The sequence below is a fragment of the Drosophila virilis genome, unplaced genomic scaffold, assembly GCF_030788295.1.
Source record: "Drosophila virilis strain 15010-1051.87 unplaced genomic scaffold, Dvir_AGI_RSII-ME tig00001822, whole genome shotgun sequence".
Taxonomy (NCBI): Eukaryota; Metazoa; Arthropoda; class Insecta; order Diptera; family Drosophilidae; genus Drosophila; species Drosophila virilis.
Window position 1 is genome coordinate 159,189 of NW_027212860.1, and position 22,759 is coordinate 181,947.

Genomic DNA, 22,759 nt, shown 5'->3' on the forward strand with positions numbered 1-22,759 from the left:
CTTCAGCCCCATCAGCTCCTGGTTTGACTGTTGATGCCCCTCGGTGGCAAGTTTAAAGTTAAGTTACAACCATTCTCCATTCACAACTTTTCTATTTTAGTTTGCCTACTGACGGTGATATTGTCTCAGTTAAGGTGACTCTTCCATTACGCTTTATTTACACTTATCACTTGCTGATATGTTCCTCCTTCTTCTGATATTCAAGCTTATATGAAACATATTACTTGTATTAATGACGTTTTTTCACACGTGCATGATAATGACCTATTTATAGTGCTGGGTGATTTAAATTTACCGAACATCTCTTGGTCATTATTCACTGCCGAAAATTATCTAGTACGCTCGGCTTAGTATGGCTCTGAAGATTGCATGATAGACCTTTCATTATTTCAAATCAATTCAATTTCTAATCACTTTGATACAACACTTGATTTTGTATTTGCTTAAGATTACCCTCCTTTATTTCTTTCAGAGGATGTATTTCATCCTTCTTTAGAGGTTATAATGTTCAATTGCAATCCTCTTATTCTTCATACACCAGCTACCAGAAGCCCCGCTTAATCAACGTATTCAGGCAGCCGATTTGTATTTTTTTATGGTTCGGATTATATGAATACTGCTATTTATTTTTTTATAATACCCTAAACTTCCTCTTAGATGTGTGTATTCCCCGTCCAATTTCCTCGACTGCTTCTTCAAAGTCACTCTGGCTGACTTCCAGACTATCAAACCTAAAAAATAAAAAATCTACATATTTTAATAAGTTAAATATGTTTGGTTCTAGAACAAACTTAGCTAAATATTCGATAGCCAAGTTGAACTTGAGTCTGTTCTCAAAATAGTTCTGACCCTTATACTATTACTTTCTCTACTTCTATATCTGTCCTAATATTTCCCAGTCCTCTCTCCTCTCAGCAAAATATATTCTTCAAAATATTCCTACCCTTTTGGGCCTGACAATATTCCTAGCGTTTTACTTAAGGATTGTAGTTCTTCCCTTTTTGTCAATCTATTTCTTGAATGTTCTGTCATTCTGTCATTTGAAAAAATAATAGCTTCGAAGTTGCAGCATTTCTGCAAATCAGTTGTCTGCCCTGTTCAACATGGATTGGTAATGCATCGGTTCACTACGATCAATTTGCTAGAATTTACTTCCTTGGTAAATTATGCTTTCCTTTCTTAAATGCAAACTGATGTCATTAACAATGACTTCAGTTAGCCGTTTGACTTAGTGCTCCATGATCTATTACTCCTTAAGCTCGACCGTATAAGTTTCCCCCGTTTCTTTTGCATTGAATTTCTTCTAATTCAAAAGGAAGGACCCAAAGAATAATTTTGAGGCTGACTACCTCAAAAGAGTTTCACGTTACTTTTAGTGTCTTGGATCTTACTCTTTACTCTTTTTATAAATGGTCTCCCCTATCTTGTAATCCTATCCCCTACACTCTGTATCTACCTTAAGTTTCTTTTCTTTATTTAAAACTTCTTCCTTTCTTTTTTCATATTTATTATATTATCTTTTGTAAAAATATAAAATTAAAATTATTTCATATTTTTAATTAGAAACACCTATTTCTTTACTAATACCTTTCTTCTTAGATGTAGGCTCAAATAGCGTCACTGACAAAATTAGCTGAGAAAAGAGGCATAGCTGGCCGGACGGTCAAATGAAACACTTCCATCGGTCGGTGATGCGATTAGAAAATTGTATATTCTAATTAGGCTTTTAGAAAAAAATTGTTAGAATTTGATATATTTAATAATAAGAAGACTCTCGTTTTTGTCGACCATTAAATAAATGAAAAATTCCTGGTAAGTCTAGATGAAACTGAGAATTGAAGACGCCCTAACAGAAAAGAAAAAACTATGTCGCCAACAATCAACTTATGTATGAAGACAACACCAATGATTGTCCTACGGTTGATTAATGACGGAAGATCTAGAAGAATAAGCCTGCTGGATTAGAATGGCACCCGACGATTGTTGTTAGAATGTAAGCCTCGTAAGGAAAAAAGCAGAAATTGCTTCTGAGTTGATGCAATACGATACTGGCTAGGATCAAGGGTAAGTGAACAAGGAGGTTGGTTATGAAATGATCGTTAAACGCTTTAGAGCAACGTTGAATAACTTCAAGTGCACGCCTCATGCCTCAATCCTCATAGTTATTTAAAAACTCAAACTTCAGACTTCAGTATCAAAAGGCACGCATAGGTCCTTATCTGTAACTATACATTGTCGATGGAATTAATGACAAGATAAGGTATAGTACGATTGAAGGACATTAACATACATTTTGAGCAATGTAGATGCAATTGATTGATCGGACACCAAAATTGTAGGCGAGAATGATAAAGGAGATTAGTGTATGAGAGAATAAGCTTCACATCGTCCAAATGCATGTGATATAACCGAGGGGAGACTTATTATAAAAAGAGTAAAGGACCAAGATGGTGCACCTTGAGGAGCACCAGAAGAAACGTGAAGCAGTTTTGAGGTAATCAGCCTCAGCAATACTCTTTAGGTCCTATCTTTTTAATAAAAAGAATTATAATGCAAAACAGAAGTAGGGAAACCAAATCGATCATAGTGATTCTATTGTGTCTAAAAATGTAAGTGTAGGATTGTCATAACGTTCACTTAAACGAGCAAGAGCCTTGGGATAATTTTCCTGAGTCACTTGGAATGCCTTTACTGCCTGTAGGGCATGGCCCTTCATGCAATTCAGCAGATGATTAAACTTTTCAATGTTCGAAAGAGAGTACTCACGACCGATAATTTGATTGAATGAGAATGCAGCAGCAAAGCGAAGGTAGCGAGTTTCCAGCGACGAAGCAACGGCAACGAGAAAGGAGATGTGAGGCAAAGGCAATGAGCAATCAAACTCAGAGCGTTTCCAGCGCGAAGTAACGGGTTCAAGAATGCAGTAGCGAAGCGAAGGTAGCGAGTTTCCAGCGACGAAGCAACGGCAACAGGAAAAAAGAGCTGGCCAAATGTTGCTGTCGATGCTGTATTTTGCGAGGAGTTTGATAAAACCTTTTTCCAACGAAATGTTGTGCAGCAACGATATGCCATCAATTTCCACACACTAGCCCCAATGTTGGGCGCCAAAATGTTGGATCAAAAGCGTTTTTTTGACCTTTTAAGAATCTTATCTCTAGGAGGCGTGTGTGGATGATATGAAGTTTTAATAAAGGCTTTACAAATTGATGAGCAACACGACTGACTTCTATAAAATTGCTTACAGAACTGATTTCTTAACATAAATTAAGATTTAAGGGACCGAGCAATTATAGAGTTCGAAAGAGAGCGAGGCTTCGTACATGTGTATGACTGCTTATGGCATTCAAATAGAAGAGAATTAGCATAATCTTAACATAATCTGCTTTGACATTGCTATTGATACCCTGACTAATGTATATATGAGATATATGACCGAACATCCCGTCCGCCTTGTAAGAATTATCTTTCAAGAGACAGGTAGAACAGCCAGCTTATGTACTGGCCGGCAACAGAGTCCAGAGGCAGTGCGAATATATGCGACACGAACCCGGTCATCTTTGCCACTCACAACAGACTCAACACGCCCTGATTTCCAGTGTAATGGCGGTGTGTTGTCTGCATGTATGATGACTATAGAGTCAACTGTAAGATTTGGGGAAGCGGAAGTCCATTTTGTCCTGGCACGAAGCTCGTTCACACACTCCGCAGACCAACGACGCCAGAATTGCTGTTTAACAGCTGTGATATGCTCGTAACGATCCAAGTTGGAGATGTTGTTGGTGATAATCTCACGCTCGGGCAAAGCGCGCGGTGCCTCTCCATTTAGAAAGTGTCCTGCAGTGAGAGCGCTGAAGTCGTTGGGATCAGATGATAGCGGTGACAGCGGGCGAGAGTTGAGTACTGACTCCATCTTAACGACTGCGGTGTTCAGTTCCTCAAAGGTGAACCGGGTGTTAGCGAGGGTACGCACCAGCAGACTCTTTGCGCTCTTGACAGCGGCCTCCCAAAGACCGCCAAAGTGTGGAGCCCTAGGTGGAATGATATGAAAGGTTATCTCTTCAGAGGAACAATATGATAGGATAGCATCTTGAGTGCTAGTGTTGAACATGAACTTCTTTAACTCGAGTAGCTTGTTGGATGCTCCGACAAAATTTGTGGCGTTGTCACAATAGATGTGCGATACTGGTCCACGACGGGCAACCATTCGTTTTAACGATTCCAAAAATTTATTCGTTGAAAGATCTGACACGATTTCAATGTGAACGGCCTTTACGGACATGCAGACATATTTGGCGATATAGGATTTTGTGGGACCCTTGCCACGTATTCGAAGATAGGTGTTCACTGGACCGCAGGAGTCGACTCCAACGTGGCGAAATGGCTTGTCTGTGGATAAGCGCTCAGGTGGCAGGGAATCCATGACTTGACGAAATAGAACTGGACGATATCTGACACAGTGTACACAAGAACGAACAATGCTGCGTGCTAAAGCTCTTGCGTTTATGACCCAGAATTGAAGCCGCAGCAGTCCAACTAATGCCTTTGGTCCTGCATGGTAATAGCGCAAGTGAAGATGCCGAACATAATTGTGGACAACTTGCGATTCCTTGGGAACAAGTAAAGGATTCCTTTGACGAGAGGGGATATCAGCATGCTCGAGTCTGCCGCCAACCTTAATGAGCTCGTATCCAGAAGAGTCATCTATGAAGGGGCTGAGAAATTTCAGATTGCTTTTCAAATCTCTTTGTTTCCTTAGCAATTGCAAATCTTACTTAAAATAGTGCTGTTGGATGATCCTGATGATGCAGTGCAACGCGTGGCGAAGTTCTTCCGGGCATAGCGGCGAACTTTCGACAGGGTGTTCCTTTTTGGCAATATAGTAAAACCGGAACATATATGCCATAGCTCGAAGCGCTCGAATGTATGAACTAGTTCCGTTCAGCCAGTCCAGAATATAATTACTTTCGATATTTGCAGCAAATGTAGACTTCCGTTTTTCAGCATCGATGATGTCCATGTCCAAATCATTGTCGAACTGTTGGCAGGGCCATTGAGTCTCGGAATCACGCAGAAACGCAGGTCCTGTAAACCAAATTGATTGCTGGGCTCATTAGCTGGGCATCCACGTGACACGATGTCAGCAGAGTTCAATTTTGACGGTACATGTCTCCACTTTCCATCTGCTCTTTGATCTTGTATAATGGATACTCTATTTCCAACAAATGTCGACAAGGTGATAGAGTGTTGTTGCAGCCAGTGCAAGACAATCTGCGAATCAGACCAGAAATGCGCGCTGTGCGGCTTGCCGATGAATATGTTTTTGACAGTTGTATATAACTTACTCAGAAGTTGAGCTCCGCTTAACTCTAATCGAGGAAGCGTCAGCTTCTTGACAGGAGCCACCCGAAATTTAGCAGACAGAAGCTGAATCTGGACATTGCCACACGAGTCCGTGGAACGCACATATTCGCAACAGCCGTAAGCACGTATTGATGCGTCACAGAAAGCGTGCAGTTGTATGTCAGTGAGCTCAGCTTGCAAGCAAAAACGGGGTACTGAAATCGACGACAATTCCTTGAGAGACGTTACGCAGTTTCTCCATGCTTGTAGAAGTGATTGCGGAAAAGATTTATCCCAGGCGAGTTTTAACAGCCATAGCTCCTGTATGATGATTTTCGAGACGATAATGATTGGTGCCAGCAATCCAAATGGATCGAACAGAGAAGACGCAGTCGAGAGAATAGTCCTCTTTGTGACTGTTGAATACAATTTTTTGGGTTTAAATTCAAATAGTAGCACATCACGGCGTTGATCCCAAGCTACGCCAAGTGCGCTAGTGACAGCGTTTTCATCCAAGTTTAAATCCTTTACCGATGGGAAGTGTCCTCGGCGAAGTATCTCGGTGACCTCGTGTTTGATGTTCTGCAACTTGATGAGCTCGTTTGCTCCGCATAGCAGATCATCAACATAAAACGATGATTTAACAATGGATGCGCCAATGGGAAACACGTTAACATGCAGATCTGCCAGATATTGCAAACTGCGAACTACTAAGTATGGGGCCATTCCATACGTCACTGTATTTAGCTCAAAGGTCTGCAAATCAGCATCAGGGGATGCTCTCCAAAATATATATTGAAATTTCCGATCCACTGGGCTGACTAAACCTTGTCTATACATTTTCGTAATGTCCGCTGTGATGGCGTAACGAACCGATCGAAAACGAAGGAGAAGTATATACAGATCTTCTTGGAGTGTTGGGCCAACGAGAAGCAAATCATTCAATGAATACTGGGACGATGAAGTGCACGAGGCGTCAAACACGACTCGTAACTTCGTTGATGCACTGCTGGGTTTGAAAACACAATGGTGAGGTATATAAAAGTGTGGCTCACTTAATCTCGGATTCGTCACTTAAGTTATATGGCCAAGATCCTCATATTCTTTCATGAAGGTTACATATTGCGATTGAACAGTAGTCTGCTGACTGAGGCGACTCTCGAGCGATTAAAAACAACGACATGCAACATCGATGTTCTGGATTGATTCACTTTGGAGAGTTTTCTAGAGCATCAATGCTCCACAGTAATTAAAGATTTTTGTCAATTGACTCCTCCACAGAAAGCAAGCACGTTGATGACTGCTTAGCTGACTGATGACGATACTTGCCAGACACAACCCATCCAAGCAACGTGTTCTGAAGGACTGGCAAATTGTCTCCGAGCTTATTCTGTCCAACAGCCAGGCATTCGAAAAATGCCTCGGTACCGGGAGATCAATCCGACCTGACCTGTGGAAAGTTTCGTGCGCAAGTGGTGTATTCGCGGGCAACCTCTAATCTGGGGTGGCGATTTCCGAATCCGGCTGGTAGGCAGTGTGAGACGTTATGCTGAACTATAGTGTTACTTCAAATGGTGCAAACGAGAGTTAATTCCACTAGTTGTACAGTTGTTAATTTTAGTCGAGGTCTCCCCTATGCTGCGGATTTCGAAATGATGCTTATCACGGCGTAGATGCAGCCGTTGGGCGAATTGATCAGTTATGAAATTGACTTGGGAACATGAGTCAAGCAATGATCTGCCTTGCTTATACGCCCCTGATGAATCTCGCACTAGTACCTTTGCAGTAGCAAGAATTATTTGTCCGCCTGGTGGTTGATTCATATGCGAGTGCGTTGCAGCAGGAGTCGTTGTTGGCGATGTAGACGATGATGATGCAGGCGGTTGGCCAAAATGCAGAAGCGTGTGATGGCGATGCTTGCAGCATTGTTAGACGGACACTGAGCCATCCGATGTCCTAATTGAAGGCAATTAATACAAAGTCCAGCATTTTTTACGACTCCGTACTTGAGCTTAGGACTCATGTCTTGAAACTGAGAACAAACAATGCATGTTGGATTAGTAATAGCAAATGATAATCCCTTGCTAGGCTTGTACACGTGTTTTTGTGTCGAAGAATCAGCCATTCGATACGATGCAATGCCGCTTGATTGCAGAAACTGACATTCCAAAATGGTTGTGCAGTGGGCCCAATTTGGTAATGTACGTAAGTCAAGAGACTCATACCACTTGTTACGAGTTTGCTGGTCACATTTTTCGATGACGATGAATATCAACATGGCTTGGGCAATATCTGATCCGGTACCCAATGACGATAATGATGAATACAGGGCTGACGCATTGTCCAGCAGACTGCGCAGCTGATTTCCGTCCGGTTTGTCGACTGGCTGTAGATTGAATAGTGATTCTATTGTGTCTAAAAATGTAAGTGTGGGATTGTCATAACGTTCACTTAAACGAGCAAGAGCCTTGGGATAATTTTCCTGAGTCACTTGGAATGCCTTTACTGCCTGTAGGGCAGGGCCCTTCATGCAATTCAGCAGATGATTAAACTTTTAAATGTTCGAAAGAGAGTACTCACGACCGATAATTTGATTGAATGAGAATGCAGCAGCAAAGCGAAGGTAGCGAGTTTCCAGCGGCGAAGCAACGGCAACGAGAAAGGAGATGTAAGGCAAAGGCAATGAGCAATCAAACTCAGAGCGTTTCCAGCGCGAAGTAACGGGTTCAAGAATGCAGTAGCGAAGCGAAGGTAGCGAGTTTCCAGCGACGAAGCAACGTCAACAAGAAAGAAGAGCTGGCCAAATGTTGCTGTCGATGCTGTATTTTGCGAGGAGTTTGATAAAACCTTTTTCCAACGAAATGTTGTGCGGCAACGATATGCCATCAATTTCCACACACTAGCCCCAATGTTGGGCGCCAAAATGTTGGATCAAAAGCGTTTTTTTGACCTTTTAAGAATCTTATCTCTAGGAGGCGTGTGTGGATGATATGAAGTTTTAATAAAGGCTTTACAAATTGATGAGCAACACGACTGACTTCTATAATAATGCTTACAGAACTGATTTCTTAACATAAATTAAGATTTAACGGACCGAGCAATTATAGAGTTCGAAAGAGAGCGAGGCTTCGTACATGTGTATGAGTGCTTATGACATTCAAATAGAAGAGAATTAGCATAATCTTAACATTATCTGCTTTGACATTGCTATTGATACCCTGACTAATGTATATATGAGGTATATGTCCGAACAGGTATATTTTATAGATTGTTCATTAACAAAAACTTGAAAATACCAATTATGAAGTTTTAATAAAGGTTTTACAAATTGATGAGCAACACGACTGACTTCTACGATAATGCTTACAGAACTGATTTCTTAACATATATTAAGATTTAAGGGACCGAGCAATTATAGAGTTCGAAAGAGAGCGAGGCTTCGTATATGTGTATGAGTGCTTATGGCATTCAAATAGAAGAGAATTAGCATAATCTTAACATAATCTGCTTTGACATTGCTATTGATACCCTGACTAATGTATATATGAGGTATATGTCCGAACAGGTATATTTTATAGATTGTTCATTAACAAAAACTTGAAAATACCAATTTTTATACCCTGAACCCATTAGAAATGGATAAAAAGGGCAAAATGTAAACGTATTTAACAGGCAGAAGGAAGCATCTCTGGCCCCATAAAGTATATATATTCTTGATTAGCATCAATAGCCGAGTCGATCTAGCCATATGCGTCTGTCTGTCTATAGGTCCGTATGTAGGAATGTAAGGATATTAGAACCTATAGGAACAAGTGACTGAAATTTTAGCTGTAGGTCCTCCTAGTGCCTGCGCAGATCGTTTTGTTACCGATAATCGATAACTTACTCTGTTTACAAGCATCCGATACAAATCGATATCGACATCCTGTTTTATTAGCGAATTGGGTAATTAATAAGAGCTAGAGCCACCAAACATGATAATTTGCTTCTAGAATATTATATATATGTCAGAAATCTTTCATTTTATACCTATCGGCACCTCCCCGCTACCACCACAGATAATAAATAAATCAAGTTAATAACCCAACTTTTATTGCCAACGAATTTAAACCACAATTTAAATGCAATTGACTTTTTCAGAATACACAAATATTCTATGGTACAATAAGATATACTGTAGAAAATTTAATAAAGATCGGTTAAGAAAAAACCAAAGTTATATGCAACTGCGCAATTGGATAGGGTTGCTAGCTACAACATCAAGAATTTGTGTATGCATGTACATAAGCACATTCATGCGCGTCTGCTTCGCATTCGTGATTTTTTCCGTAATGCTATTTAATTTCTTTTTTTATCACGAGTACTTAATTATTGGTGTGGCTGCTGAATAGAGCCATAGCAAGTGGTGCGGTCTGTCGCGAGTTCGAGCCCTACCGGGGAAAATATTTTTTTTTTGCTGGTGTAGAGTCAAGTAATGCGGTCAGCTGCGAGTTCGAACCTTGCCAAGGGAACTACTTTTTTTAATTTATTTGTTGTTGGAATAAGAGGGTTCAGGGTATTCTTTAGTCGTTATCTCCCGACTAGAACCGCTTACATGTTTTTTTGTGGCTGCTGTGGCTGTTGTGGCTGTTGAGTGAAGACGGCGGCAAGTAGTGAGGTTAATTGCGAGTTCGAACCCTGCTAAGGGAACATATATTTTTTTTAAATGTATTATTAGAAACGAGCGAGTTGCGCGATCTGCATTTGTTGTTTGAATAAGAGGCTTCACGGTATCCCCTAGTCTTACTTGTTAAGTCTAATCACTAACTAAACAACATATAGACTAGACATGAGTACCAGAAGTAGACACAAAATGTATCGGTGACATCTGGTCCAAAATTGCGAGTAAGGGAGTGGGATATACATATGATGTATTTTTGAACCGCTTACTCTACAGGAAAGTTCTTGGCGCACTCTCTTCCATATGATTTGTGCAATAGAACGGCAACGCTGTTAACTTTTATCTCGCTCGCACACACTCTCAGCTCTCAATGCTTTCTCTATGTTTAGGGATCGTTTCAATGTGTGTGTGTGTATTTGTCCGACGAGCAAAACTGCGCATAAATTCAATTTTTCTCAAATGCTGAGGCATTTCTACCCTTTTGAAGGCACGGCTAATATGAAATAGAGAAAGGGTTTGCCACGTCGATGCGAAATTCTTGCATTTTAGCTCGCTATCGTTGGTAAGGGTATCCAAGCGTTGCCATGTGTGCATTTAGAATATTTCGGACTCGCTATACACGCATACTTGCATATTTTGTGTATGAATAGAAGCATTTATGCGCTTGTGTGCCTGTTGCTTGCCTGCCTGCCTGTCCCCGATGCAAATTTAACAAGATTAGGATTTCTGATTTTGGACCTCTACACACAGACACACACATACAAATGTCTGTGAATGGGCTGATCATGGGCGCAAAAGAAAATGCATTATTGGCACGCGTCTGATGCGCGCCCTTATTTTTTGAGATTTTGATGAATGAATGTTGACCCCTTATTACCTGATTTTTTATTTTTTATTTTTATTTTTACTCAAATTTCATTCATCAAATTATTAAAAAGAAATTGAAACGATACCTAAACATAGAGAGAGCATTGAAAGTGCGAGCAAGATAAAAGTTAACAGCGTTGCCGTTCTATCGCACAAATCATATGGAAGAGAGTGCGCCAAGCACTTTCCTGTAGAGTAAGCGGTTCAAAAATACATCATATGTATATCTTACTCCCTTACTCGCGATTTTGGACCAGATGCCTCCGATACTTTTTGTGACAACGCTGTTTGTATGTGATGTCCAGTCTATATGTTGTTTGGTTAGTGGTCTAATAGCCTCTGTCCACTGAACAGATTTCTTACACATTTCTGAAAATGTCACATTTTATTAAAATGTTTACAAGGCCTGTACGTTTCCCCATAAGAAAACCTATTTCACATTTGAAATTCAACTCGAACATTTCGTGTTTTTTCCAATGATTAATCGAGATATCTATCGATGTTGTGAAAAATGGTAAGGTATCATAGCCATAAACAGCTGAACGAAGGCGAACAGTAACTTTAACTGGGAAATTTAAAATTAGAATTATCCCACAGTTTTTAAAATTTAAATATGGCGAAATGTCGAAAAGAGTACCTAAAATGGAGCCCTTACTTCGAGAGCGAAATGTTTGAGTTTTGGAAGAAAAACTTTGCGGCGCTTATGTAAATTAAATCAACTAGATAATCTCTTTTTTTAAAGGAGCCGTACTTTTGTTACTCACTTGTTACGACATCCGGTGAGACACCAATATGTGAAAGTTTAAAATGTGACAGTGGGCAGAGGTTGCGACTTTGTAAATACTGTCTTACAAGAGCCTATCTTACAAATCATAATAATTCTTGTATCTTCTCTGATCGCTTTCCGCTTTCCGCTTTCGGTGACCTCGTGTTTGATGTTCTGCAACTTGATGAGCTCGTTTGCTCCGCATAGCAGATCATCAACATAAAACGATGATTTAACAATGGATGCGCCAATGGGAAACACGTTAACATGCAGATCTGCCAGATATTGCAAACTGCGAACTACTAAGTATGGGGCCATTCCATACGTCACTGTATTTAGCTCAAAGGTCTGCAAATCAGCATCAGGGGATGCTCTCCAAAATATATATTGAAATTTCCGATCCACTGGGCTGACTAAACCTTGTCTATACATTTTCGTAATGTCCGCTGTGATGGCGTAACGAACCGATCGAAAACGAAGGAGAAGTATATACAGATCTTCTTGGAGTGTTGGGCCAACGAGAAGCAAATCATTCAATGAATACTGGGACGATGAAGTGCACGAGGCGTCAAACACGACTCGTAACTTCGTTGATGCACTGCTGGGTTTGAAAACACAATGGTGAGGTATATAAAAGTGTGGCTCACTTAATCTCGGATTCGTCACTTAAGTTATATGGCCAAGATCCTCATATTCTTTCATGAAGGTTACATATTGCGATTGAACAGTAGTCTGCTGACTGAGGCGACTCTCGAGCGATTAAAAACAACGACATGCAACATCGATGTTCTGGATTGATTCACTTTGGAGAGTTTTCTAGAGCATCAATGCTCCACAGTAATTAAAGATTTTTGTCAATTGACTCCTCCACAGAAAGCAAGCACGTTGATGACTGCTTAGCTGACTGATGACGATACTTGCCAGACACAACCCATCCAAGCAACGTGTTCTGAAGGACTGGCAAATTGTCTCCGAGCTTATTCTGTCCAACAGCCAGGCATTCGAAAAATGCCTCGGTACCGGGAGATCAATCCGACCTGACCTGTGGAAAGTTTCGTGCGCAAGTGGTGTATTCGCGGGCAACCTCTAATCTGGGGTGGCGATTTCCGAATCCGGCTGGTAGGCAGTGTGAGACGTTATGCTGAACTATAGTGTTACTTCAAATGGTGCAAACGAGAGTTAATTCCACTAGTTGTACAGTTGTTAATTTTAGTCGAGGTCTCCCCTATGCTGCGGATTTCGAAATGATGCTTATCACGGCGTAGATGCAGCCGTTGGGCGAATTGATCAGTTATGAAATTGACTTGGGAACATGAGTCAAGCAATGATCTGCCTTGCTTATACGCCCCTGATGAATCTCGCACTAGTACCTTTGCAGTAGCAAGAATTATTTGTCCGCCTGGTGGTTGATTCATATGCGAGTGCGTTGCAGCAGGAGTCGTTGTTGGCGATGTAGACGATGATGATGCAGGCGGTTGGCCAAAATGCAGAAGCGTGTGATGGCGATGCTTGCAGCATTGTTAGACGGACACTGAGCCATCCGATGTCCTAATTGAAGGCAATTAATACAAAGTCCAGCATTTTTTACGACTCCGTACTTGAGCTTAGGACTCATGTCTTGAAACTGAGAACAAACAATGCATGTTGGATTAGTAATAGCAAATGATAATCCCTTGCTAGGCTTGTACACGTGTTTTTGTGTCGAAGAATCAGCCATTCGATACGATGCAATGCCGCTTGATTGCAGAAACTGACATTCCAAAATGGTTGTGCAGTGGGCCCAATTTGGCAATGTACGTAAGTCAAGAGACTCATACCACTTGTTACGAGTTTGCTGGTCACATTTTTCGATGACGATGAATATCAACATGGCTTGGGCAATATCTGATCCGGTACCCAATGACGATAATGATGAATACAGGGCTGACGCATTGTCCAGCAGACTGCGCAGCTGATTTCCGTCCGGTTTGTCGACTGGCTGTAGATTGAATAGTGATTCTATTGTGTCTAAAAATGTAAGTGTGGGATTGTCATAACGTTCACTTAAACGAGCAAGAGCCTTGGGATAATTTTCCTGAGTCACTTGGAATGCCTTTACTGCCTGTAGGGCAGGGCCCTTCATGCAATTCAGCAGATGATTAAACTTTTAAATGTTCGAAAGAGAGTACTCACGACCGATAATTTGATTGAATGAGAATGCAGCAGCAAAGCGAAGGTAGCGAGTTTCCAGCGGCGAAGCAACGGCAACGAGAAAGGAGATGTAAGGCAAAGGCAATGAGCAATCAAACTCAGAGCGTTTCCAGCGCGAAGTAACGGGTTCAAGAATGCAGTAGCGAAGCGAAGGTAGCGAGTTTCCAGCGACGAAGCAACGTCAACAAGAAAGAAGAGCTGGCCAAATGTTGCTGTCGATGCTGTATTTTGCGAGGAGTTTGATAAAACCTTTTTCCAACGAAATGTTGTGCGGCAACGATATGCCATCAATTTCCACACACTAGCCCCAATGTTGGGCGCCAAAATGTTGGATCAAAAGCGTTTTTTTGACCTTTTAAGAATCTTATCTCTAGGAGGCGTGTGTGGATGATATGAAGTTTTAATAAAGGCTTTACAAATTGATGAGCAACACGACTGACTTCTATAATAATGCTTACAGAACTGATTTCTTAACATAAATTAAGATTTAACGGACCGAGCAATTATAGAGTTCGAAAGAGAGCGAGGCTTCGTACATGTGTATGAGTGCTTATGACATTCAAATAGAAGAGAATTAGCATAATCTTAACATTATCTGCTTTGACATTGCTATTGATACCCTGACTAATGTATATATGAGGTATATGTCCGAACAGGTATATTTTATAGATTGTTCATTAACAAAAACTTGAAAATACCAATTATGAAGTTTTAATAAAGGTTTTACAAATTGATGAGCAACACGACTGACTTCTACGATAATGCTTACAGAACTGATTTCTTAACATATATTAAGATTTAAGGGACCGAGCAATTATAGAGTTCGAAAGAGAGCGAGGCTTCGTATATGTGTATGAGTGCTTATGGCATTCAAATAGAAGAGAATTAGCATAATCTTAACATAATCTGCTTTGACATTGCTATTGATACCCTGACTAATGTATATATGAGGTATATGTCCGAACAGGTATATTTTATAGATTGTTCATTAACAAAAACTTGAAAATACCAATTTTTATACCCTGAACCCATTAGAAATGGATAAAAAGGGCAAAATGTAAACGTATTTAACAGGCAGAAGGAAGCATCTCTGGCCCCATAAAGTATATATATTCTTGATTAGCATCAATAGCCGAGTCGATCTAGCCATATGCGTCTGTCTGTCTATAGGTCCGTATGTAGGAATGTAAGGATATTAGAACCTATAGGAACAAGTGACTGAAATTTTAGCTGTAGGTCCTCCTAGTGCCTGCGCAGATCGTTTTGTTACCGATAATCGATAACTTACTCTGTTTACAAGCATCCGATACAAATCGATATCGACATCCTGTTTTATTAGCGAATTGGGTAATTAATAAGAGCTAGAGCCACCAAACATGATAATTTGCTTCTAGAATATTATATATATGTCAGAAATCTTTCATTTTATACCTATCGGCACCTCCCCGCTACCACCACAGATAATAAATAAATCAAGTTAATAACCCAACTTTTATTGCCAACGAATTTAAACCACAATTTAAATGCAATTGACTTTTTCAGAATACACAAATATTCTATGGTACAATAAGATATACTGTAGAAAATTTAATAAAGATCGGTTAAGAAAAAACCAAAGTTATATGCAACTGCGCAATTGGATAGGGTTGCTAGCTACAACATCAAGAATTTGTGTATGCATGTACATAAGCACATTCATGCGCGTCTGCTTCGCATTCGTGATTTTTTCCGTAATGCTATTTAATTTCTTTTTTTATCACGAGTACTTAATTATTGGTGTGGCTGCTGAATAGAGCCATAGCAAGTGGTGCGGTCTGTCGCGAGTTCGAGCCCTACCGGGGAAAATATTTTTTTTTTGCTGGTGTAGAGTCAAGTAATGCGGTCAGCTGCGAGTTCGAACCTTGCCAAGGGAACTACTTTTTTTAATTTATTTGTTGTTGGAATAAGAGGGTTCAGGGTATTCTTTAGTCGTTATCTCCCGACTAGAACCGCTTACATGTTTTTTTGTGGCTGCTGTGGCTGTTGTGGCTGTTGAGTGAAGACGGCGGCAAGTAGTGAGGTTAATTGCGAGTTCGAACCCTGCTAAGGGAACATATATTTTTTTAAAATGTATTATTAGAAACGAGCGAGTTGCGCGATCTGCATTTGTTGTTTGAATAAGAGGCTTCACGGTATCCCCTAGTCTTACTTGTTAAGTCTAATCACTAACTAAACAACATATAGACTAGACATGAGTACCAGAAGTAGACACAAAATGTATCGGTGACATCTGGTCCAAAATTGCGAGTAAGGGAGTGGGATATACATATGATGTATTTTTGAACCGCTTACTCTACAGGAAAGTTCTTGGCGCACTCTCTTCCATATGATTTGTGCAATAGAACGGCAACGCTGTTAACTTTTATCTCGCTCGCACACACTCTCAGCTCTCAATGCTTTCTCTATGTTTAGGGATCGTTTCAATGTGTGTGTGTGTATTTGTCCGACGAGCAAAACTGCGCATAAATTCAATTTTTCTCAAATGCTGAGGCATTTCTACCCTTTTGAAGGCACGGCTAATATGAAATAGAGAAAGGGTTTGCCACGTCGATGCGAAATTCTTGCATTTTAGCTCGCTATCGTTGGTAAGGGTATCCAAGCGTTGCCATGTGTGCATTTAGAATATTTCGGACTCGCTATACACGCATACTTGCATATTTTGTGTATGAATAGAAGCATTTATGCGCTTGTGTGCCTGTTGCTTGCCTGCCTGCCTGTCCCCGATGCAAATTTAACAAGATTAGGTTTTCTGATTTTGGACCTCTACACACAGACACACACATACAAATGTCTGTGAATGGGCTGATCATGGGCGCAAAAGAAAATGCATTATTGGCACGCGTCTGATGCGCGCCCTTATTTTTTGAGATTTTGATGAATGAATGTTGACCCCTTATTACCTGATTTTTTATTTTTTATTTTTATTTTTACTCAAATTTCATTCATCAAATTATTAAAAAGAAATTGAAACGATACCTAAACATAGAGAGAGCATTGAAAGTGCGAGCAAGATAAAAGTTAACAGCGTTGCCGTTCTATCGCACAAATCATATGGAAGAGAGTGCGCCAAGCACTTTCCTGTAGAGTAAGTACATCATATGTATATCTTACTCCCTTACTCGCGATTTTGGACCAGATGCCTCCGATACTTTTTGTGACAACGCTGTTTGTATGTGATGTCCAGTCTATATGTTGTTTGGTTAGTGGTCTAATAGCCTCTGTCCACTGAACAGATTTCTTACACATTTCTGAAAATGTCACATTTTATTAAAATGTTTACAAGGCCTGTACGTTTCCCCATAAGAAAACCTATTTCACATTTGAAATTCAACTCGAACATTTCGTGTTTTTTCCAATGATTAATCGAGATATCTATCGATGTTGTGAAAAATGGTAAGGTATCATAGCCATAAACAGCTGAACGAAGGCGAACAGTAACTTTAACTGGGAAATTTAAAATTAGAATTATCCCACAGTTTTTAAAATTTAAATATGGCGAAATGTCGAAAAGAGTACCTAAAATGGAGCCCTTACTTCGAGAGCGAAATGTTTGAGTTTTGGAAGAAAAACTTTGCGGCGCTTATGTAAATTAAATCAACTAGATAATCTCTTTTTTTAAAGGAGCCGTACTTTTGTTACTCACTTGTTACGACATCCGGTGAGACACCAATATGTGAAAGTTTAAAATGTGACAGTGGGCAGAGGTTGCGACTTTGTAAATACTGTCTTACAAGAGCCTATCTTACAAATGATAATAATTCTTGTATCTTCTCTGATCGCTTTCCGCTTTAACATAAGCATTTTAAAATATTTATTTTAAATCACATTTTGTACTATATTTACCCAAAATATAAGTACTTTCTGGTTTATTAGGATCTTCACAATTTATTGTTAAAATATCTCTACCTAAATCCTCTTCTAATACTCCAATCTCAGTTGTTTCATTGTTTGCCGAAGCTTCAGTATCGTGTTTATTTATTTATACTGCAGTGCTTACTTTATGTTTTATAATCATGTTTTCGATTAAAATTTTGTCAACTAAAATTTGTTTACATGCAACTACATCACCTAAGGCTAGAATATAATTATTAAAATTACTAGAAACTTTAGCTCTAGCAGTTTCGAACCTAATCACTACATTACTGAGTCAAATTTGCATCGGGCAGCCAGGCAGGCAACCGACATGCACACAAACGCATAAATGCTTTCCATCCATATAGAAAAGTGTGTAAGGGTGCGTGGTTTTCCGGCCCAAAAAGTTATCATGCACACATGCTAACTTTGAGGTACCCTTACCCTTTCAACAAGCATGGGAAATAGCAATTTTGCACATGATCAGGCCAAACGCTTTAATATTATCACACAAGCACAAGCAGCAAGTCGCAAAAATTGAACATTGGAAATTTTAGACCTTTTCTGAAAATACTTACAAGCCGAAGACGATGAATTACCCTTGCAGAAATACGACTTAGATATTTTTGTATTTTAAGCAAAATAGGTCCCTACAGTAAATAGAAAATAAATTTAAATATTTAATTTAGGTCAATTAATTGTGTATTAAATAAAATTATATCAAATTCTTCTCATCATGCCTGACTGGACGAAGAAATACATGATAGAGCATTTAAATGTGAGTACGTATTGCTACCACAGGCACAAAAGGCACACAATTGAAGAAATAACCTCTGGCTCGCGACAAACGCCGCGATCTACTTGTGCGCACATCCACACAAACAGGAATGTTTGTAGATCTCGGGGAGAGAGATGGACGCAAGTGCGCAAAGCAATGAGCGAGGCACATGCATACACACATATGCTTTTGGACTGTAAGGATTTAAAAATGGCATACATACAGTATGTCAATAAAGTGTTTTTACTAACAAAAAAAAACTAATTTTTTGGGTTTAGTTGAAAATAAATGTACCTAAAAGTGAGAATTTTTTTTCAATTATAATTTATTTCGATTCTATATTTCTCCTAGAACTTAATGGCAAAAAGAATTGTTAAATAACATTACCCAAACATTTTATAAAATTAAAAAACTAAAAACATTCACATTTTATGCTGTCAATAAAGTGTTTTTACAGCTACGGTAAATTGTTTTGCCGTTCTCTTTTGGGTGATCCCGTTAGATTTGGGCCCATGCGTTTTGGCTTCTCTTGTGTCTTCGACTTTTCTTGTCATTTTCTATTGCAATTTATAACGTTTTGCTTTAATTTTATGAAAAATAAAATGCCAGGAAAAAGAACAACTTTTGAAGTCGCTCAGCTGGTGTATTATAACCATCAGATGGGACGTCAAGTCTCGGAACTGGCTGATATGTTTAATTTATCAAAAGCAACGATATACAACATATTAAACAGAGCCAATAAGGAAGATAGGCTAGAGGCAAAGCCAGTATGTGGTCGACCCTGCAAAATTTCTGACAGAGATAAGCGAAAAATTCTGAGAAAAATTGAGAAAAATCCACAAATTTCGCTTAGGGATATTGCTCAGGAGTTCAAGGAAGAAAGTGGTGTTGATGTGTCACATGAAACTGTCCGAAAATTACTGAATTCCAATGACTACACATCACGAGTTGCCAGGAAAAAACCTCTACTATCGGCGGCGAATATTTTGAAGCGGCTATCGTTCGCTCAAGTCCATGTAAATAGTTCGAACGATTTTTGGAGTAACGTCATATTCTGTGACGAAAGCAAGATGATGCTATTCTACAACGATGGGCCATCCAGAGTCTGGAGAAAGCCACTAACAGCGTTGGAAAACCGCAATATTATTCCAACCGTTAAATTCGGAAAACTATCAGTGATGGTGTGGGGGTGTATTTCGAGCAAGGGTGTAGGAGATTTGACCTTCATTGAGAATACCATGGATGCTAGACAATATCTGAGCATTTTACAGACACATCTCGTCAGTAGTGCACAGAAATTTGGATTCTATGAGGACAATAAGCCAATTTTTAAATTTTACCAGGACAATGACCCGAAGCATAAAGCTCATATGGTAAGAGTTTGGCTGTTGTACAACTGTGGAAAGGTGTTAGACACTCCACCACAAAGTCCAGATATGAATCCAATAGAAAATGTGTGGTCATATTTGAAAAAAAAAGTCGCAAAGCGGAGTCCAAAATCAAAAACTGATTTAAAAGCTGCTGTACTGGAAGAATGGCAGAAGATTCCAGAAACATACATACAAAACCTTATTGTTTCAATGAAACGGCGATTGCAGGCTGTATGTGACGCTAATGGCAGCCACACAAAGTATTAAAAAAAAATATTCCTGTTTTTTTAACATTGTTATTTAGTAATAAAGTTTCGTGTAAAAACACTTTATTGACAGCATAAAATTTGAATGTTTTTAGTTTTTTAATTTTATAAAATGGGCCATTATCCCTGGGAAAAGATACTAGGGTTCAAGTGCAAAGGTGATTTTTTACGGTCATTTTGTATGGGGCTAGTAACGAGGTTGCTGCACTGTAGTACAAATATCTTAAAAACGTGCTGATCGATTTTTATAATTTTTTCAAGATTGGTTAGGTGAAACTATAAACTTCAATCGTGTATATGCGGTTTTCGGGGCCATTACCCTAAACTAAGATATTTAATGAATGGTGAAAACCTAACTTTTCAACCCCTTTGTTTACCCATATTATAAATAAAAATTTCAAAAATAAATGAATGTAGATAGTAAATAATTAAATTTTATGCAATTCTGCATTTAAATTTATTTGGTTTCGTGCTTAAAAACATAAATAAATGCATTTGAAAGGGACCGATACTTTTCCGATAAAAGTACCAAAATTCGACGCTAAGTCACCACCGCTAACTTGACGCACATCACTACACTATACAAAACGAACCACAAATCGATAACACCAAACAATCGAAACTTCTAACAGATGAACAACATGAACAGCTGTGACGATAAGTAAATATAAACAACAAAGGTGAGATGTTAATAAAAATTAATAAAGTAGGAAAAGACTATTAATCCACTTTACTCTTCCAGATCGGCCCCCGGTTCCGGACCCAGCTTACCCGCCCTACAATGAGACGATCACCTACTCGTCTCCCATATTTCGGCCATTAGATGGCCTGCATCAGCCTGTGCCGGCTGTTACGCCCACTCTCCCCATCATCGAAAATTTAGCCGGACATTTCTCCCTTCAGGTACGGTATAAAATTGGTTGCATTCCTTATCACTATTAACATTAAAGTTTATTTCTTATTCTCTTGCAGAATATCTCCAAGATGCTATTTATAAATTCGTACACGCGAACATTTCGGGAATTTTTAACAGGTGCATACGATAAATTGGTATTTTCTTATATGTAGAACAATTGATATTAATTTTAAATTTCAATTTTTTTCTGCAGAATTAATTAGTTTGCAACGCTGATACGGAACAGATACGAAAAGACGACCAGAAGTTATTGCCAGTCAACAAAAGAAAGGAAAAAAGGGGAGAGACACAGGTAATTATTGCACCAATGGGGAGCGAGTACCCGCTAAAATGAACGCGTGTATACATATGTGTTTCCAACGGAAGGCGTTATGTTTGTCGAAGCGCTTATATTACCCTGCCTGCCTTATGACCTTTCTGGGTGGGGGCGGTAAGGGCTATTATAAGGTGTATTCTGCACCTGAGGTGCGTAATATACTTATATATATATATATATATATATATATATATATATATATATATACGTATAAGGGATATCACTCGTGCATAAGTTGACCAAAATCTAAACTTTTAATTTGTCTCTTTACTTGGCAGACGCAATATCTTTGGGCCTTTTCCTTCCCTGTTCGCACTTTCGGAAATTTACTTAATTTAAAATAGTCGTCAGTTCTTTTTCAAGGAGCCTCAAATATGGGTCTGGCTTCGACCTCTGCCTTTTACTCGGGCGAGGGAAGGACGATGCGGAACGGACTCACTCAGTGATGAAGTGAACGTGGTCTCGCCTATGGCCGCCTCTTCGTCGTTGGAGTCCCGTCCATGATGGCTCGTCTCGCTGTCGTGATGGTTACGCCGATGCTTGGCCGAGTTTAGAAAATCTGGCTCGCGATTCAGGCGTTGTATGCCACCAAAAGGTTGCGGCTCTCTAAAGAAGTACCCCTTTTTTTGTTGTTTTAAACGTCGCACGACGGGGTGTTATTGTTTTGTGTATTTTGTTCTTGTGTACTATTTTTACGTTAGCACTAAAAGAATTTTCTTTGCTATTAAATAATAAAGAAAGCCTCTCGTGAATAAATGTATATCTCTTGATCTTTTCGAGCGCATGCTCTGTGGCCGGCATAGAAAAAAATATCAAACTTCAAATATTTCTTCCAGCTGGCACGCCCATTGTTGACCGCTGACAGAGTCGAACCAAAGACAATATAAACACTAAGATGAGTAACGCCATAAAACAAAATGCTACTATGCAGCTTGATTTTTTGAAAATTGAGAACAAAAACGAAATCTGTAGCATTGCGCTCTCACAGCCGAGAGAACGAAAGAGCTTAAAATAGAATTTGGTCTCAGCTTCGGCTCTATGAGGGCCGTGCAAGCAATTATGTTTGTATGCGTGTGAATATACATACATAGCAGCATATTTGAATGTATTGTTATCCACTGCTCTGGCGAAGTCTCTGGCTGGCAAAGAAACAATTTTCTTAGTTTTTTAGCGCAGATCACGACCTACCCAAAATTTCTGTTGATATATGAATGCATTTTGTGTACTCCGTACAAATAAATTTGTATTTTTAAGTTGATGCAAGTATTTATGTAATTTTTTACATATGAAATTATTAATTAAATTATTATTTTTTCAAAGATACATTTATTTATTTTTTTTTTTATTTTATTATTTTTGTTGTTCAAATTATAAAGAACAAAGTCAGGGAACACCTCGA

The 22,759-nt window shown here is 39.3% G+C and overlaps 1 protein-coding gene and 1 long non-coding RNA gene across 3 annotated transcripts; one reads left to right on the forward strand and one right to left on the reverse strand.

Annotated features, from left to right (window-relative positions):
- Positions 1 to 681: 681 nt before the first annotated feature.
- On the reverse strand, positions 682 to 5,020 carry LOC116650073 (uncharacterized). Its single transcript, XM_032433424.2, has 2 exons — positions 4,773 to 5,020; positions 682 to 4,712 (listed from the first exon to the last, which is right to left on the reverse strand). The coding sequence occupies exons 1-2, from the start codon at positions 5,015 to 5,017 to the stop codon at positions 3,467 to 3,469; spliced, it is 1,491 nt and encodes a 496-aa protein (XP_032289315.1). The 5' UTR covers positions 5,018 to 5,020; the 3' UTR covers positions 682 to 3,466.
- A 15,691-nt stretch (positions 5,021 to 20,711) lies between these two features.
- On the forward strand, positions 20,712 to 22,116 carry LOC116650075 (uncharacterized). Of its 2 annotated transcripts, none has more exons than XR_004303065.2 (5): positions 20,712 to 20,808; positions 20,871 to 21,031; positions 21,101 to 21,161; positions 21,238 to 21,336; positions 21,705 to 22,116. It is a non-coding gene; the product is annotated as an uncharacterized lncRNA (long non-coding RNA). The 2 variants fall into 2 exon arrangements; XR_004303064.2 differs by having other exon boundaries at positions 20,713 to 20,808; positions 21,639 to 22,116.
- The last annotated feature ends 643 nt before the right edge of the window (positions 22,117 to 22,759 follow it).